At 42.4% G+C, this 19,940-nt stretch overlaps 1 protein-coding gene across 6 annotated transcripts in view; it reads left to right on the top strand.

Moving 5' to 3' along the window:
• LOC138934405 (uncharacterized) overlaps positions 1–19,940 on the top strand; it is a 240,405-nt gene that overhangs the window by 126,493 nt on the left and 93,972 nt on the right. For all 6 annotated transcript variants that reach the window (XM_070298103.1, XM_070298105.1, XM_070298099.1 and 3 more), the window contains one exon: positions 2,977–3,051. In XM_070298103.1, the coding sequence (XP_070154204.1) occupies positions 2,985–3,051 (67 nt within the window). In that variant the 5' untranslated portion in view covers positions 2,977–2,984. The remainder of the gene's footprint in view (positions 1–2,976; positions 3,052–19,940) is intronic.

Genomic DNA, 19,940 nt, shown 5'->3' with positions numbered 1-19,940 from the left:
CATGTAGGAAGAATGAGAATTATCAAGACTATCTGATTTATGATTTTTTATGCTAAGTAGACTGCCCTAATTGTGTGTGTTTGTGTGTATGACAGATTGAAAATATATACATGTATTCGTTATTTTATCCTCCTCTTTTTAAATACGAGCTTGGAAACGTCAAAAAGTTACTTTTTTTACTCTGGAAAAAAATATAAAAAAATAAATAAAAAACAAAAAAAAAACATTTAAAAAAACCAAAAAAAAAGGGTAACTTTACCATTGACGGTTTCAAGCCCGTATTTAAAAGGAGGAGGATAAAATAACAAATACATGTATATATTTTCAATCTGTCTCGCACACACACACACACACACATACACACACATACACATACAATCAAGGCAGTCTACTTAGCACAAAAAATCATAAATCGGATACTCTTGCTAATTCTCATTCTTCCTACATGCCTATGTTTCTTAAACTTTGAGGACTTATAATTTTCACTTTCCCCAACGTAAAAAGCTTTTAATAGGACGTTTTGGAAAGGTCTCGACTTCAACTATACAAATATGCAATTAAAAAAGTGCAACGCTCTGGGCCAAAAATCAAGCCTTATTGGCCCTCCTTCTTTACTCTCGACATCTCGTAGATACGTATATTGACAAAATTAAACGTAAACATTATTTTTGTTTACAACGGCTCGTTGGTGTAAGCTCACTGAATAGAAGAGTGCAGGCTATACTATGCGCGCCACGTTTGTGAGAAGGCTTCGAGTTTTGTTTAGTTAGTTGTCAATCTTTGACTTAAGTAGATCGGAACGAAGGAACTAGCATCATTATGAGAACAACATTGATACTATGAGAGGTATACTGTAAGTACTTTATAGCGTTTATTTCAAATAAATAAGCACGAAAGTTATGTTATTTCAAAGTCGCATATTTGAGAAACTAAAACAGAGATCGCCATAAAATTCAAAGCGTGTATTACTCAGGGATATACATACAATATATGTCAAAAGGGAAATGATTCATACTATGCTAGTTTCGTCAACTTTTACCGGAAGATCTTGCATGTCAATGTTTATCGTCCATTTTCTACGCCACTTGTCGCGATATTACATAGCGGCGCACAATACGCGTTAAGATTGTTAGCTTATATTAGGTAAATATAGGTGGTCAAATCTCATTCTATGTTTACACTGGACATATTCAGCGGATTGAAACAATAGTTTAGCAGCAATTGTATACGATCGGCATACGGTCTGAGACATTCAGCGAGTCGGATTCAATTTGCTACTAAAGTGCTACACGATTGTTGTCCGCGCTGAATGCGCCCGTTGATCGCGATATATACAGGGCGACATTGAAAACTATTGTAATACGTCACCTGTATTAATTGTGACGGTTACTGCAAGATGGCAAGCCCGTGTTTGTCCGGATTGGACGCGAAAGAATTACGAGTAAGTGCATCTATATCAAGAAGATGAAAATACTCGGTGAAGACGCAAATTTATTTAACGTGACGGTAGTAAAATTTACGTCAGGCGCGTTTACACAGAGAGAGCGTCGTGGCTTATATCTCGTACCTTTATCTCGCGGCAAGATGTATATACGTTTTCGCACGTTTACATGCATATTTCATTGTGCCCGCGGAATGCACGTACACATCCTCGCATCCCCTTTCACATTATATCTATACGTCTTATCACGAAGCGCGCCAAGCGGGGAAGGTGACGTGTTCTTTCGCTCCTTATCTTGCTCTCGTTGTTTTACTCCTTCTTCGTTTTCGTGTATTTCGTGTATCATTCTTTTCATTTAATTCGTACACAGATTTCGTCACCGAATATCGAGAGGATCCACGAATTCGTTCGATTGGTTCGCTCGAGCTCACTCGAAAGATCAGGGTCCGAGGAACAGCTGATGTCGCTCGGTCAAATCGATAGAGAAAAATAAAAGCCGAATAGTTTGGAATAGTTGGAGGCGGGAATAAGGGGGTCCCTTGTGCGCTCCGAGCACAAGGAGGAAATTTCTTGTCCGCGTAGTATGTGGCTTCCGAAAATTTGCGCAGAATGCAGGGCTCCGTTTCATAAAATCGCGTCAAATTGTCGATGCTCGCTCGCGAGACAGATCAAATATAAAGGGTCTCTGCTCTCTTAGCGACTCGGTGTATTTTTATCGGAGCCAAGGGATCTTGAATCTCAAATATTTACGCAACTCGATTTTACACACGTACGGAGAGACTGTACGTTACGAAACTATCGGATTATCGCATAATATTATGGCTATTTTACGAGTAAGTCACAGAGGAATTGAAGTCGAGACGTTAAAGACAATGTTTGAACGCGAGAAAGGTTTGGTACATTTTACTCGACCGGTCTAATTTCAGAACGTGCCCGAGAAGTCAACAGGCTACTTATTCTCGGGCCCGATACATGAATTATCCGCTAGCCGTATCGATCCCTGAATTTCTATCGTGCCAAGAGCGATCCATCTCCCTTCGTGACGTAGCCGCGGGCACATCCATCGGTATTATATTATAACTGACCGAAAGAAGGATTACGGGAACATTCTTTCGTATCAATATTACACGAGAAGGGAAGGGCCGTTCCCTCTTCCAATTGCGCCGAGCCGTTGTTTGGAAACGAGTATAGCACGCATTAATTTCTACCGGGTGCGTGTTTTCTCATGGTTCCTCGCAAGGGATAAGGAGGGATAAGTCGAAATAGCCAAAGAAGCGCGAAGAAGAAAACCGATATTGCCCCGGCGCTTGTTTACACATGCTATTTTAACAGTATTCGTAGACGATCGTCCTGCTTTATTAAGACAGAAGAAATATATAGTGATTTATTCGCGAATAAAGTTTGCACTATATACACATAAATATATTTTCGAAGCTTTTATTTTGGATCGATTTAGTCCCTTGGCTGTTTGCAACAAATAATGCTTAAATGGTATTACATTGTTTAATGACATTGATATTTCTTTTTCATTACAGATTCGAAGATGAATTGGCCATTAGTGCTGACCTGCTTTTTGTTGCCGCAGTCGTGCATCTTCGGCGCACAGCGCGGTAAGCCATAATATAATTATAATATATAATTAAAATTTATTTTTGCCAGCAACCATTTTTCATATTGTATAACCATTCTGTGCAGTAAAAAAGGCACATTAGAATATTCTTTGATAATATTAATTTAAATATTGTTTCTTGATTTAAACGCTTTTTAACGCTATTTCCAAAATTTTGCTATACAATTTTTAATATTTGTTTATTTTAAATCATAATTTTAAATTATATTTTGAATTATAACCTAAATTATATAAGTTATAGTATGTTTAGTTTAAATTATAGTATGAGGGAAACTAATTATAGATACTATAATTTGCGATAAGCTATTTATAACTTTGTCATTTATATACGTGCAATAATGAAATCGTTAGATATTTATAATAAATCAACAAACTCAACTATATTTAATTACTAATAATAAGCAGTATATATCTATGTGTATAATATCTATGTGTATCTAAAAATGAGAAAATAATTAAAAAAGACACTTTATTAAATTTAAATTAGGCTTATCGAGTCTTATTTACATTTAAACGCCTTTTATATATTTATTATAATATTTTGCGTGACATCTCGGAATAATGTTTTGTATGAAATCGGAAAGAAGTAACGTGTTTATTAATATAGAGTAAAAAAAATGTATGCGTTATACGAGAAGATGGAGCGCAACCGCACCGTGTAGAAATTTTTGCGAATTATTTTACGCGAATACGCCGAGCCATACTACCGAGACTATTCGTTGCACGACTGCGCCACCGTTACTGTCCTCCCTGCTGTGCAACGAGCTGCAAAAGCCAGGCCTGTAAAACCAGAAAAACCCACGAATTGGGTCATTTTTTTTTTTCCGTCACCAACGACGAGAGCGGTACTAGTCCGGGAGGCAGGCGGAAAATCCTTAATCCACCTCGGTCGCTCAGAATCTGGCGTGAACCCGTGCGAAAACAACGCCGAGGGGTGGATTATGATGATCGTGGAAACAACGTACCGAAGCGTTGTTCGTGTTTCCCCGGTAGGGGTATGCGGGTGGACGATTTTCCCGGATGTATTGCACACCCAAGCGTGACCCATAACCGCGCGCGCCTCTTTCCTTCCAGTTCTCCCCTAGTCGTACGCGCGCCCGCGGATAGACAAATTAGTTCACTTTCACCCTTACTCGAGATGAGGACTAAGAAGCTCAACGTTTGTATCAATGGGGGGTTATTTCGCCGCTAAGCTCCTGCGATTCGGTAACAGATCGCTTTATAATGACAACGAAGACACGAAATACAATCTCCCAAAATATAACGATCGATTCGAAAGGATGGAGGTTGTTTCTATTAAGTTTGTAATTTGACGGATAATAAAATATTTCTTCGCTAATTATTTCTAACGTGCACAATGCAATTAAAAATTTGATTTTTTCTTTTTGAATTAATATATAATTAATTTTATTACATATTAATAATTAATATATAATTAATACGAGCGCTTCGAAACTGTCTTTGAAACGGCGCGTGCGACCGCATTCGTGCTGCGGTAAGCTCGCGCCACCCTATTTGAAAGTTGTCCGGCAGTGTTCAACTTGTTTGTCCCTATCGAGGCAAATCATCTCCCTCCCGCCCACGTACGAAGGAACGGACACAATCTCTCTCGAGTACGCCAGACCGACGACCGCGGACACGAACTTCGATTTCGAGTACACAAGAGACATCGAGTACGCGTCTACCTAACGCCAATCCAGGTCAAAGTGTATTTTCTCGGTCGCGCTCTGACGGCGGCAAACGAACCGCAGCGGGTGCGCGCGCTTGAAATTCGCCAAGGGCCAAACTTTCCCTTCATTCCAGTCCCCCTCCCCCTCCCCTCCCTTCTCCCCCTTTTGACTTAATTGGCGGCTTTCTCGCACGGGGGGACCGTCTTTGACTTTCCTTTCAATGACGAGGGAAGTCGGAAACTCACCAATGGTCAGCGGCGCGAAACAATGGTATAAAGACTCGCGAAGTAACGAGCTGGCAGTCAAGCAGCGAACTGTCATCTCAAAGATATATTGAAAGTACGGAAGGCTAGAGTAAGGTATACCAATTTACTTCGTTTATGCGTATATCTGTCGATATATATATTGTATTAAATCGATAATCTCTTTCAACTGAATATATAAGTTCCCAGCAACTGGGAATGTATTTTTAATTGAGTGATTATTTTTATTTAATTGAATTGAATTTCTGTCGGTCGTGTGTTATTTGATAGAACGATATCAGTGATATCTTAAGATTCCCTTTTTCTTGCCTTGCGCTTTCTCCTCATAGCAACGGGTGGTAACTTCAAACCACAAGGAAGCCGTTCGATCAATCGTAGACTTGTTCTATGTATCTCGATTTTCCAATTTATTGGAGATATTCCCAGTTTTGTGAAAATCATGTAGACGCGGAAGATCATTGAAATCGTAATTATTTGCTCTTTGTCACGGTAAATCACTTCTTTCGAATTTTTGAATGTGGTAACTAACTTAATTGGCGGCTTCGAGACAGCCGCGGACCGTCTTTGTGGATTGAAGTGGCGCGGGACCACGACGCTTCAGAGAGTTGTGGACGGCAACTAAGAAGCTCGAAACTTGTTAATGGCATGGGTGTTATGGGATAATAGTGTAAAGACCATTGGAGATTACGAGGGGACTACGAGAGACTTTGCATTTGATGCAAACGACCAATTAAGTTGTTGAAGGAACACGTTTTTCTCTTTTCGAATCGAGTGCGCTAAACGTGGAAAATAATTTAATTAATATCGCGACATTTTTTAAAATGTATATAAGACGATTCGTATGAATGAATTTTCGAAATAAATCTGAAATTGATTTTTCCTTAACAAGAATATGGATAGCTTCCGAGTTGCGAGCGATTGATAATGTCGAAAGATGAAAATTAAGCTTTAGGAATGTAAATGGGCGATATTACACAAACGGGCGATTATTCGATACTGGATTTATGACCCTCGTTGAACTTTGCACATATTTAGTAAATGACAGTGAAATACAATATGGTAGATTGGTCTGCTCAGTAGAGATATAATGCCTCGACGCAAAGCCATGTTCGCTGGTTGCTGATCAGTGGAAACGGTAAATCTAAACGCTTACATGGATACCGCATTACGTATACGGGAAACTATCGCGCGCGTTTATGCGAGTCGCTTATTATTTTGAATATCAATGCGACATTAAGCCGATGTAAACTGGAGGCAAATACGTTCCGCATTCCCTTAGCGAATAAAATCATTTGGCCACAGATGTCATTTCCGACAATTTGGTCACTGTTATTTTCATTTACATCAAATTTTACCGTCATTTCGAGGACGTCGTTTTGGAAACACGAGATGGTTCGTATGATTTCCTAAATAAATACCAAAGCACATTTAATCAAATGTTACTTTTAACGCAGCTACAAAAAAAGATATTTTCCTCATTAGGTGGCGACTTTAATTTCGGTTTGTAAAAATTGAGCCAAATATGGAAAAAAAAAACTATGCATATAAAATAATTTGCCATGCGATAGAAAAATAATTTTGCAGTAATTGGCAATCTTTTTTTAGATACATTTCAGTGGCACACGAAATGAAATTTTCAATCTTCACGCGCACGAGAAAACCAATACTATAATTTTGATTGCTACGCAGAATTGCGAGAGATTCACGCGTGTGACGATAACGTATCTAAGTTTTTTTTTTTTCCTTTTTTTTCCAATGCACGCCCGTTATTTTGCCCATATCGCAGCAATCTTGCTTTAAACTGCGACGGAAAAATTCGACGGATTTAGTTATATATTCTTGTAATTCCTTTGAACGCGCGACGAATATTTGCTTTGAAGTAATCTGCAGCGGAAAAGGGTACGCGCCCCCTGATATGAATAACATTTCTCATCGAGACAGGAGGATGGGAGGAAAAGGGAGGGAGAGAGTGCGAGAGAGAGAGAGAGAGAGAGAGAGCGAAAAAGAGAGTTAATTTTACGACGAGAAAAATGCGCGTTTACTGGCCGGTCGTGAGTAAGGGGCAAGCGCCCGAAGCGAGGCGCCCTGAATTCGTTTCTTGTCCCTGGCGCGAGTGGTTTTGTACCTTTGTAATAAAACTGCATTTCCATTTCCGCGTACAGCACGCGCGCGTTGAAATTAACGTTACGCGGAGACGGGTATTACGGGGCGGAGTTTCCGGTTAATGGACCGTAACGTTTATATCTGGTTGCTCTTGGTAATTTATCGACGACGCGATAAACGTGCGCGATAAACGTTACCCAGCCATTGACATTGACTGAATACACGCGTCCTTATACACGTTCCGTGTTTTCGTAGGGATATTATATCCGAAAATCTGACGAGATAACTATAAGAATGCCAAGTGCGTAGAGATTTTCTCTCGTACACACCGGATATATATAAAGCCGAAAATCACGAGTAGGGAACGACGCTGCGATCCAACTATCTTTCGTCCTTTATACCTCTACTTCTCTCTCCCAATCTTGGCGATAAGTTTCCCTCTGCCGAGGTGCTCGGCGATGTGTTTGTGGACGGGAGCACGGGAGGACGCTTTTACGAAGGCACACATAATTTTCTGCTGCCGACTACTTGGCGTGGCGGGTTGTTCGGTGGATCATCCTTATCTGACCGCCTAGCAGATACGCACGTTTCTCGGCCGAGATAAGGCGCAACCGACGCGGTAGATTTTCGCAATCGCACACCGTCTTAGATTGTTCCATCCTCTCTATGCCGTCTCGCAAGACACTTGATTTAGTACCATAATCGCCCGCGGATATTTGCCCTGTGTTGTAACGCGCCGAATTAATAAGCGCGCATATCATTAAAGGGCGCATTAATACGCACGTGCATTGAATCGAAATTTCTAGCTTCGATACAATTCTGTTGATATTAGATTTGATATTGTGTCTATTAATTATGTATTTCTTTGTCACGATATATATATATATATATATATATATATATATATATATATATATTTTGGAATATTTAATTAATATTTAATTAATTTGTCAAATTTGCGTCAAAAGAATTCTAATAAATGAGAATATCTTTCTCTCTCCTCAAGTAGTCACCTACGACATAACATATGACAATGTCGCCTACCGATTTTCTCGGCTCGGTGCATCGCGGCGACATCAAAAAGCTATAATCGTAAAATGCAAGTGTATCGTTTCGTTGTATCGCGAATCCGATCGGGCGGTTCTATGACGGGGCGAGAGCGTTAAATTCTCATATATCGCCGTATCACGCGAGAGCGTGCATAAAGCGATTATATATGCTCGCGGAGTTGGTGGTCGCCTCTCTCTCTCTTTCTCGTTCCCGTAACGGAGAGAGAGAGAGAGAGAGAGAGAGAGAGAGAGAGCGAGAGAGAGAGAGAGAGGGACACCACGTGGGAGGTTAATCAGAGTCAAGGCAAATAAGCGGAGCTACCCGCTCGGTAATTAGCGAGGTCCGTTAAAGTGGATTCCGACACTGATGATGCAAACGCGCTTGCGCGCGCCCACCCGCGACCCGAGGACGCAAAAAAGGAGCGTCGCGACGACGATTAAAAGCCAGCCCGACGACGCGACCCCTCACAGTCTCCCTCTTCCCTGCCCCCCCCCCGCCCCCTCCCTCTCCGTCCCCCCTTCTTTTTCGCGTTCTATGCTCTTTGTCTCTAATAAAGCCGAAAACGTTTTGTCGGGTATTAAATTTGAACGTACGTCGCCGGGGAAATACATTTAAGGCGGCGGATCGGTGATTAAAGCGACGGGATTGTTTTCTAGGAAAATTGACACCGTGCATTTTCTCGCTTATATCGGTTTATCCGAGGATCTATTTATATCGATACCTCATCAATTATCAGCTGTCAGCGTGCGACTAACGTACGATAATGATTTTACGCATTATCATTCGTAATAGTAACAATGCCGTTATTAATTCAACACACATCGTCCACGTTGTATTACAAATTGTTCGCGCTAAATCGAATCATATTTATGACACTAATGCAATTTGTTGTTTATCTCGCGGCTCGATGCGCGCGCGCGCGCGCAGGTCTCTCTGTCGTTCGGTGCTCGCTCATTAATTCGCGCTTGAACCCTCGCCATTCTCATTAGCCTTTCCCCTTTCGATTCGCGTAAAACACTCGAGGCACTCGTGTTATCTCGCACGCCCTATCGTGCATCCTGCGAAATCTCACCTGCCGCGGCGCGATGAAGAAGGCCGCGGGCGCCGCGTCGAAGGACATGGCGCGCATTCAAGCTGCACGCTGTTATCGGGGGAGGAGGGGGGTGGGTGGGGGTGGGGTCGAGGATGGGAAAAAAAAGAGGTAAAAGAGCGACGCGATTCCGCCGGAGCGGAATAACGTGCGGAGAGAAGGACGCGCGGGACGAGGGGTAGCGGGAGAGAGGGGTACGAACGACGCGGGGGTGGAGAGGGGTTGGGATAGTGGATGGGAAAAACCGGGAGGCTCAGCCCCGACCGAGTTTTTCGGCGGCATTGCCGATTTATATTTTACGCCGGATTTATTTCCATCGGATGTGTATGTTTTTAATATCCTGGATGCACGCGCGCACGAGCGCATCGATGCCGAACGCTCGACGGAGCACGAATAGTTATCTCTCCCCCTCACCCCCTCACTTCCGTTTTTCTTTCTTCTTCGTCACTCATCTCCGCTCTTTCCTCTCATTTCTACAGAAATCCGCGATTTTTCATCCGCTTTCCTCTCACTGCTTCTCTCTCTCTCTCTCTCTCTCTCTCATTCTCTCCTTTCTATCTCTTTTGCCCTCTTCTCGCGTGCCTTCAACATTTTCGTGCTTGTTCCGCGAATTTCCTCCCCTTTTCTCGCTTGTTCACTTCGTGATTCTTTAAAATCCTTTTCTTTGTGTTCCTCGGCTATTCATTTTCCTGAGTAACACCATCCCCTTGAGCGGCCTCTGGCGAGTGTTAATTTCGTTTCAGTGCGCTCCTCCTATGCGGCGCTACTATAGGGTTGTGCCGTGACTTCGTGCGACGGGTTGGTAAGTGCATCTCCTGCGTCACTTGTACTTCACTTAATTTTATTTTACGTATATACACGAGACCAGAGATACACCGGAAAGATTTTTCCGCGCTTCTCTTTTCACGTACGAATTTTTTCACCAATTTGAAAGTAATTTTCTTAACGAAAGTAATGAGACACATATAATTCGCGATACACGCGCAGCTTTTGCGATCTGCTACTAGGAATCTCTCCAATTTTGATATAAAGAGAAACGTTGATAAAATATAATTATCCTTCTCGTTTCGCCTCTTTTTTGCCTCCTTTCCGCGATAATCGAAGTATCGAAAAGGACGAATATCGTACGAAAGATAGATATTTGCGCCTATTAATATCGCGGCGAATTGAATATTCCCCGTTTTCCCTAGTACGAATGCACCTAGGGGATACGGGTGCCATGTAAGAGCCGTAGAAGAGCGCGATTAAATACGGGCCAGCCAGAACGGCCCCGATCCCGTGTTTGTGTACGCGATCAAATCTGTTTTTGTTCGTCTGGACCATACACAGCGAAGGTTTTCTCCACAACTTCTCTCGTCGGTAGAAGATAGCACGGTAAACGCGATGAGAAAGAAAGAAGCAAATAGAATGAAAAAGAGAAAAAGAGAAAGAGAGAGAGAGAGAGAGAGAGAGAGAGAGAGAGGAGGAGGAGGAGGATCGGCGGCAACGTGTTCCGAATAGTCGGCGCTTTGTATTTGCCCATTAATAGCGAACTACCATCTCTATGCCTAGTCGGCGCTGAGAAATTAGCGGAAGCGCTAATTGTGTTGCGTAACCTAGTTAGCGTTGTGTGCACTTGGCAATTCGAAGCGAAGATTCTCTCAAACACTCGAACCCTTCCCGGATTACCTATGTATCCCTGGGAGAAACGATCACCCCTGGATGCACCTTGAACCTTTCGCGTTCCTTGCACGCGGGCCGCCTACCCAAAGAGCTTTTTCGTCCTAATTACCTATAAAAAGTTGCCGTTCCTCCACCGTGCCCCACCGTATATTTAGACGACGGCCATTTCATTTCTCCCTCTCGTCGAGCATCGTGATGCACGATGCCAAGTTGGAGAGTCGCTTTGCATAATGCGTACTTGCAGCGAAACTACTGTACTCGAGGTTCCCCCTTCTCTCGATTTCTGAAAAATGACGTTAGGAGTCTCGAAAATAACATTACAAGCTAATTTGAACGTTGAACAAATTTCATCGTGTAGATTCGGTGTAGTCTAGTTGTGTAGAATTTTTTCTCGAGAGAAACGCAATATTGCGCCTTTCGTGTTTATCGCACCGCGTCGTATTTCCTGAAGCGAAACGCGTCTTACGCGAGAGAAGGGAGGGGAGAGAGAGAGAGAGAGAACGGCTGTAACAAGCATCGCCGAGAGAATTCGCCGGCGGGCCATTTTCGCAAAAACGAGTTTGCTCCGGAGAAGTTGGCCTCCGCCCGCGAGAACATATGTAAACAATGCAACGCGTAAGCCGACGAGCGGAAACGAAATGATATTTGCGCGAATTAATCTTCGTGAGATTGAAAACCCGTCTACATTATTTCCGAGTTTACGGAGCTCGCGGCTGAGAGGGCGAGCCGAAATTTGCGCACGCGTGAGTCATCCTGAAACGCGTTATGCATGGAGGGAAACTCCTACGAGAGCGAAAAGACAACAGTTTCCACCCTATATTGTAACGCTTTCGACAATGCGTTATTTTTTTTATATATAGGGTGTCGTAAAACCATCGTACTTCTCTTAGAACATTTCAAAACGAAAATCCTAATACGAAAATGTCGCAAAATCTCAGCGCTGTCATTCGTAAAATATAATCCCTTTCCGTTTAAAAATTATTATAGCCTCGAGAGAGAGAGAGAGAGAGAGAGAGAGAGAGAGAGAGAGAGAGACATTTTTGTATTAGAATTCTCGTGTTGAAATGTTCTAAGGAATCTACCATTAAGAGAAAGTGCAATAGTTTTAGGATACCATGTATATCTACACGTGAGAATTATACAGTTATATCAGAATCGTGTGTCGCCCCCAAAATAGTCCGCAACCATGTAGTTGGGGAGTCGCAAACCCTGTCTCAATTAAAACTGATAGTTCCATATTGTTGAAGCGGGAATGGTTCGTTTGCAATTTGCAGTGACACACGGTAAGTGCGGAGAGTCGGTACGCAACCCTGTGTATACGCTACGCGTACATATAACTGCGGATATAATATAGAGCGCTTTCGCGAACCAGTTTCACCAAGTACATCGCGCTAAGCGCATCTCTGAAACGCATCTAACGTTCCTCAATAATATTACTGTCTCATCGACGAAGCGATGAGACGATCCTTGTCATTTTAGACGAGCGCAACGTGGAGTTTAACGTTTACAAACGCGAAACCACAAACGCTGTAGCTTCGTCAATGAGAAAATCGTCTCGAACGATAAAAGAAAAATCTCTCAGTTTTCAATGTCATAGTTTATCTTTCAATGTCGCAATACTGAGACATCCCTGACGTCTTCAGGAGCGATTCGCGTTCGTGCCACTCGACGTCCTGTCACGACGAACGAAGATGACAAGTGAACGGAGAGGAACTTCATCATACTTCTTACGCGCGTAGAACAGGTCTCTCCCTCAATGGCTTATCCTTTCAAACATCGTGACACAATGCCAATGCGACCTGTCGTTTCGACATCTCTTCACCTTTCAATCTGCCGCGCCGTCAACTATTTCCGAGGGAAAAAAAAAAGAGGGTGAAGGCGGGACGTTTTTCTTCGAGAACTCGTCCGTCGCGATAGATTCGTCTCTATCGTCACGTGCTGCGAGATGATTTCCCGGGGATACATTGTGTCGCGGGGATCGTTTTCGCGTAAACGAGGTTGATCCCGATCGTAGAATACCAAATATCGGCCGATACGTCGTTCGCGTATCAGTCGCGAGAGAGATAGAATATTCGGTGATCTCTTGGATGATCGACAATCCTCGCCTCTATCGCCAATCGATCTTCCCTCGACACTTCTTTTTTCCGAACATGTACGCACGCGCGCCCGTTACCTACCCAGGGATTGTCCCAATTTTTTATCGTCGCGTTTTATTCGACGTTTTATCGCGAGTTTACGTCCCGGCAGAGTTTGATGGACTCTCGCGGCGCCGCTTTAACGCCTGTATCAATTTCAACGGAATCACCTATCGTGAATCGTACGAGGAGAATTTTCTTCTCATGACATTCTGATGGAGAACTACATGGTACTGCGAAATTTTTGGGTGGGTTTTTTTTTTATTTATTTATTTATTTGTTAAATGACGCGAGAAAATTCTTTGCAGATTCTTTTCTCTTCAATTTATTGTTCGCACGAGAATTCAGGGCGAAATTCTCTCTCTCTCTCTGTTTCTCCTTCTTTCTCTCTTTATTTTTAATAATTTACTTTTATCAGTATTTTCTTTTATCCCATAAAACATGTAGTGCAATGATAGCGACGGGAGTGCAGCACAGGCTGTGTCAGAGAAACTGAGATTCGCAAGTGTACACAGCCTGGAGATTTGTCTCGCTAAATCTACTCTACGTAGCTCTACGTAGGATCGAAAGCAGTTTGCTCTAGACAAACGGTGTATAGTGTGACAAAGAAAGGCAAAAAAATCTAGCTAGAGCAAGCAAGAGAGAGAGAGAGAGAGAGGGAATTTCTCCTGTAGCTGAAAATATTTCTTTATGGCTACCTATATATAAATATGTGTTACATGTAAAATTGTATATTATATTTATATGTAATTTTAAAAAATACGGCTGTCTATTAAAATTGTTATTTAAAAAAATATGGCCGTGTTATTTGACGGGAAGAGAGAATATTATACAACGCAGAGAATCTCTTTCGCTTCTCTATATTTTTTTTCCATTTTTTGAACGTACTCTACTATAGAAGATACTCTCATTATGAGTCTCTTATTCGTTTCCCGATATATTGCAATTAAATGTTACAAAAACGCGTATGTTACATTCATCGTAGCATCTCTATTAAATTGTATACATAAAGTACGAACTTTTGTTCGCCGTATTATCTCTGTTTCTGCATCCGCGGCGGCGACGGCGGCGGTAGTTGCATTTAGCAAAACATTATTAAGTCCATACTTATTCGCTTTAAAGTGGACCGAAGCGCGTGGCTTGCATTAAACACGTACGTACATTTGTGTTCTCGGTACTCTCGTAAACATCCTCGCTAAATTCCGCGCAGATACGGAGCACGAACTTTCGGTGGAACACTCGGCTATAATATTCTGCATATGCTGATTTCCATACGGCGTTGTAACGCGTAAGAGTTTTAATCGCATTCTCGCAACGGCAGTCGTACGCACTGCATACATATTGAGTATATGTGTACGTGTATACCAGTGTGTGTGTGTGTGTATGTGTATATGTGTTTTCCGAGAGTGGGTCACACAAGCCACCATGTATTTCTGTCAGCGACGTAAATATATAAATATACATTGCGTCATATGCGTGTGTTTGTGTGTGTGAGAGTGCGTTGCAAGCGTACAGTATAAATGTAAACTCACCAACGCTGGATACGCGATGCCAAGTTTCACAATGCGAGATATCGGCTATAGGTTGACTAGAAAACCGTTTGTCATAAAACACATCACGAATAGACAATAATATCGTTACTTTTCGCTTTTAATGTCATTGTACAAAAAGGAAAAATCACTAAAGATATTCATAATTTTGAAGAAGAAAAGAATTAAAACACTAAAGGCCACAATAATTCTTTTAATATTCACAGAAATGAATATAAATATAAATTAATACAATGTATTATATAATATAAATATATATATATGTATGAATATAACAAAATAATTATAAACACAATGCGTACAAATATAAATAAAATTTGAAAATACAGAATGAAATATTCGAAACATGTAAAAAGCATCTATTTTAGAAAGCATCGCGAAAAACTTGAGGGAGAAAAGAAAATGTTTTAATAAAATTTGAACAAGAATCGGCATCTTCGTTGCCCTTAGTTATCGCGATAATCATCAGTCATCGATCGATAAATACGAAGTCACCAAAGAGAGAGAGAGAGAGAGAGAGAGAGAAAGTGTCGACTTAGTTGCGTAACAATTTAATCGGCAAACGTCCATCCACGCCTCCTCCTCGATAAGCTTTAACGGGAATGCCGGTGCCAGAGTACTCGCGCCAGTCGGAGGCCAACTAACAAGGAAAATCGCCGGCCGGCGAGTCGAACGCTATTCGGTCGAGCTTTGAATAGAGGCGACGATCAAGAAGGGATCCCTACGGGCGATCTATTATGTGATTGCTCATTATTGTTTTACGGCCCCGGCGAGTTAGTCGGCGATTGAGGAACTCGAGAGAGATGGTGCCGCGAAGAAAACAGGACGAAGGAGAGATGGGGATGCCGGCTTTCGAGAGGAGGCGGTAATAAAATCAAAGTACCGATAAACTGTCTCGGGGTCTCTTGATCGATTCCTTCACTGATAATATAATCGAGCATAGATAGAATGGGACATAAAGAGAGAAAGAAAGACCGAAGAACACTCGGTGGGGCGAGTAATTACGCGTCGCGGCAATGTGTAAATTCCGGTGCACATTGTTCATTCCAATCTCGTTTTTGCCGCATCGTCGGTGAATTTTAATCGCGCCGTATCCGATATGGCCCTTTGTGTTTGACGCGCAAGATGTAACACATCCGATGGCATGTAATCTACCTGCTGTGCGGCGCTTTAATTAGACGCTTTATTTTTCCTGTCATGCAAGCATAAATAATTCTAATTGACAACTTTATAAATATTCGTCCGTCAGATCTCAAATCTTAACATCCATCCGCGACCCAATTAAATTACGGGATTTCGTTTTACCATCGCGTTTCAGAGATCCAGAGATCCCGGGTTAAAAAAAAAAAACAAAAAAAAATGAGAAAAATTGCGGAACGTAAAGGGCTGCTCCGCTCTCTGGTAAGGGCTCCTCGTCGCGGAATTGCATTCACGCAGGCGAACCGTGAATCTTCTTGTATTGTTGGTGGAGAGAAAACGGATTGCAAGGTCGCTTTTGTTCGACGAAGACACCGCGAACGTTTCGCGTGGCCGCAAGACACTGATAGGTCGATAGATGACAACGTGCCGGCTGTAGAAAACGCTCTTTGGGTTCCAAGTTAGGTATCAGTTTCCGCGAACTCGTTCGCATCGCCGGTAGAAAATATGTATAAACGGTTTGCTCACAATATACCGGTATGTGTACGGTAAGCGAGATGGCGTAAGCCCCCTGCAAGCTCTCGGCGACCACCCACTGGATGCAGATAGAATTCTGCATCCCGGTACACTCAATCATCCTCTATCTTTCCCTTTAGTGCCCTTTTGTTTCTTGCGTGCCGGAAATATTCTTCTAGAATGATCCTCCGGCGAATGACAGTTTCTCGATTTCTCGCGTGTGCTTTTGTACGACTATTTTTCGAAAGTTTGGAATTTTTTTTCATATGAAATATGGAGATAATCTTGCATAATAATTTACAAGCATCCGTGCTGTGTAATATAATAGAGAATTAAACGAATTATTTGGATAATTTTTAACGCATGAATCTTCCACGATCGAGAATAATTCTTCTTCCATTTTATTTCAGACATTTATGTCGGATTTATCGCGCGTTCCCCGAAGAAAAGGCAGGTACAAACGTACAAAACGCAATTTCCGCGTCACTCAGGACAATAAATACCGAATAGTGGCGCGATACGGTTGAAATGGAGCGGAAAAGGGCGTCACTTCTCTCGTGAACTAATAAATATTCCGATAGCGGTCTTTATAAGCGGATAAACATCTCGATATATAATTCTCCTCGAGGATATACGAGTCGACGGAGGCCGGATGTGCTGCATCCCAATACAATGCAAGAGGAAAGCCTCTTTAGCCGCTTTCGACGAGTCTCTCGATATGCCGCCCGCAATTTCTTAAAGCTCGGTCATGGGATTGATGTTCAGAATTGAATACCCGCTTCTTTACACGAGAGACGGATGATTCTTCGTTTGATCGCGATTGCAAAATCTTGTGACAAAACGCTTGTATCCAAAGTTGCCACCGCTTACAAAATTTCGTATATTTAACACAATACATCAAAGTGGACGCGGTGAATGTGCTATAAATCAAATTATTTCCAATACATGCGAGAAATATCGAAAGCGCTTATCTCTGTGTATGTGTGGAAAATAGATTTTTAATTAAAAAAAAAATATATATATATATTGTTTCTAAAAATCCTAGATTTTTATCTTCATTTAAGCGCGATTTTTATCCATTGAACGAATTATTAAAACGAGAACAAAGGAACGGCAAGAGAAATATGTATTGTCATTTAACGCGCAGTTGTGTTAAATTAAAAATACAAATTTTTTTTATATCTGCGCAATTCCGTCCATTACGTGATAAGGGATGCCGTAATCGGCGTTTTATATTGGCGCAAATACACCGGGGCGAACGTCAACACAATGGGAACGCGGAATGCTCTTTGTTGTCATCGCCGTCGTCCCGCGGATAATCTCCACGACTTCTCTCTGTCTCTGGCTCAACAGTCCCCGCGTCCAGGATCATCCACTCGTCTTTTGATCTCGATGGACGTCACTCCACGGCGTGTCCCATTCATCGGGGCGCACCTCGACGTCAGTCGAGCCGAAGCTTTTCCTTCATCTCCATCAGTCGCGCGCCCTATTCATCTTTCGGGGGAATGGCGGGGGTGACGGGGGGACGGGGGAGACGGGGGGACGGGGAACGGAGGGTTCTTGAGATATTATTTCATTTAGCTCCCGCCGAACGCAAAATCAACAGCGATATCCGCATACGCCGTACCGGGTCTTACCCCCTCCCACCCCCCACCCCCCTCTCCCCTTTTCACCCCGCGCCGCCTCATCGAAAAACGCTACATCCGCTACGTTCATCAATCAAGTTGCGCCGCACTCGCCGATAAATTTCCCCGCGTAATTTATTAAAAGGTAAACGCATTGCGGAAAATTGCCGAGCCGCAATCTTTTTCGCGGATAGAATTCTCCCCCTCCCCCCTCCCGATTCGTGAATTCGCTTGATCTCCCGTATGCGAGTCCGAATCTTGCGAGATTGGTGAGATCCTACGGATATCGATCGGCACCGACGTGTATAGAGAGTTACGTCGACCGAAAAAGCGAGCGAGCTCCCCCGCTCGTCCGCGGGAACAATGCGTCTCCGCGAAATGATTCCAATTGGCAAAATTATCGGCGTTTTATCGCCGATCGCTCGAATTCGCGGCTCGTCGATCCGGATTGTGCAGCTTACGGTCGATTTTAACGATCCGCCGGAACAGCTGCGGCAAATCGAGCTTTCTCGTGGCTAGGAATCCCGACCGTTCTACTACAACGCCGGATAAGGGTCGGAGGATATGCGGAGGGAAAGGGAGACGGGATAAATGTTGAAAAGAGATAGACAGATATCAAAGAAGAGAGAGAGAGGGTACTTGGAAGCTTAAAGCTTGCCCCTGGACTTCGCCTCGATGCCAGAATCGGTAAAGTTCCCGTCTCACGTTTACAAGTAGTCAATGTACGTGTGCGAGTCGGATGATAGTGTGTGAGTGTATATGCGGGGGAGTACGCACAGGCCTGAGTGTGCTCTGTCCCCAGCTGCCGAGAGATAACATCCAATTTGCGCGCAAACCGCCGGATTTCGTGTGGGGCAGATCCTCGACTCTCGCTTGCTCTCGGAGCTCATCCCGTTCGTCTCCTCCTCTTTCTTCTTCTTCTTCTTCTTCTTCTTCTTCTCTCCCTTTCTCTGTTTTCTGAAGGACGCTCCAACGTACGTTGATTCGGTTCCTTATCATTTACTTTATCGCATAATAACGCGATAAATATATACTTTATCTCGTGACTTATATATATTTATATTATCGACAAAACTAATTATACATGACAATATTTTCTGAAAATGAGTGTAAATATATTTTATACGATTTGTTAGCTTTGAGTATAAAATTCGAATAAAGTTTTATAAGGTTTTAAATATTATTTTCGGGACTTGGAATGATAGAATGATAATTATGTCATTGTATATTAATTTATTATTTAGCTGTGTTTTGCATTTTCATTAGCCTTGTTTCTCCGAAATTAGAGATAGGTTTATATGAAAAAAGGATAACGAGCAGTTTCTCTGACACATTGAATCCGCGCATCTCAGCCCCAACACGCGGCGCGCAGATTATTTTACGTCAAACGCGACGCGAAAAGTAGCCGAGATACTGACCGTCTGAATAATTAGACGCGGTTTTGACTTGCAAAAAATCCTCCGGAGAAGCCGGAGGAAAGGGCCCAGAGATGCCGCGCACGCGATCCTTTCCGCTTCTTTTAAATGATACGTGCTCGGAATAGAGGATGCTCCGCGAAATCTGTACGCTATGATATTCTCGGCGATATTCTCTGAATTTTGAGATGATTTTTCCTTTATCAACATTAAGACCGAAATCTAATTACGGAATTATTTAGTCTCCAAAAAGGATTTTGATAAATCAAATATCAGAGGAGCAAACGGATAAATTTTATACCGGCAGAATTCTAGATTTGGGGAGATTTAGTTATCAAAATATTTAATGTTACATAGTCGAAAATTCTAACAAGAGATATCAGTAAATTCAATTTTCGTTTAGTCAAAATAATCTTGGAATCTAGAGAGAGAGAGAGAGAGAGAGAGAGAGAGAGAGAGAGAATATTCCGTTTTTTGCCACTATTACATAGATATTCTCAAATATCCGATCTAATTACAAAAAGAGAGTTTGTTTTTCTCCGCATAAGGATGGAGTTAGTTTCCACGGATTGCTGAGATATTTCTCTGTAAATATGATATTTCTCACAGAGATAGAATATCTCTCGTTATATACTCTAGCGGAGAGCGATTTT

This window comes from Polyergus mexicanus, unplaced genomic scaffold, assembly GCF_030449975.1.
Source record: "Polyergus mexicanus isolate NDT 795.1 unplaced genomic scaffold, iyPolMexi1.0 SCAF_6, whole genome shotgun sequence".
Classification (NCBI taxonomy): Eukaryota; Metazoa; Arthropoda; class Insecta; order Hymenoptera; family Formicidae; genus Polyergus; species Polyergus mexicanus.
Note: the sequence above shows the minus strand (reverse complement) of the source record. Positions and strands in the feature narration are given on the sequence as shown.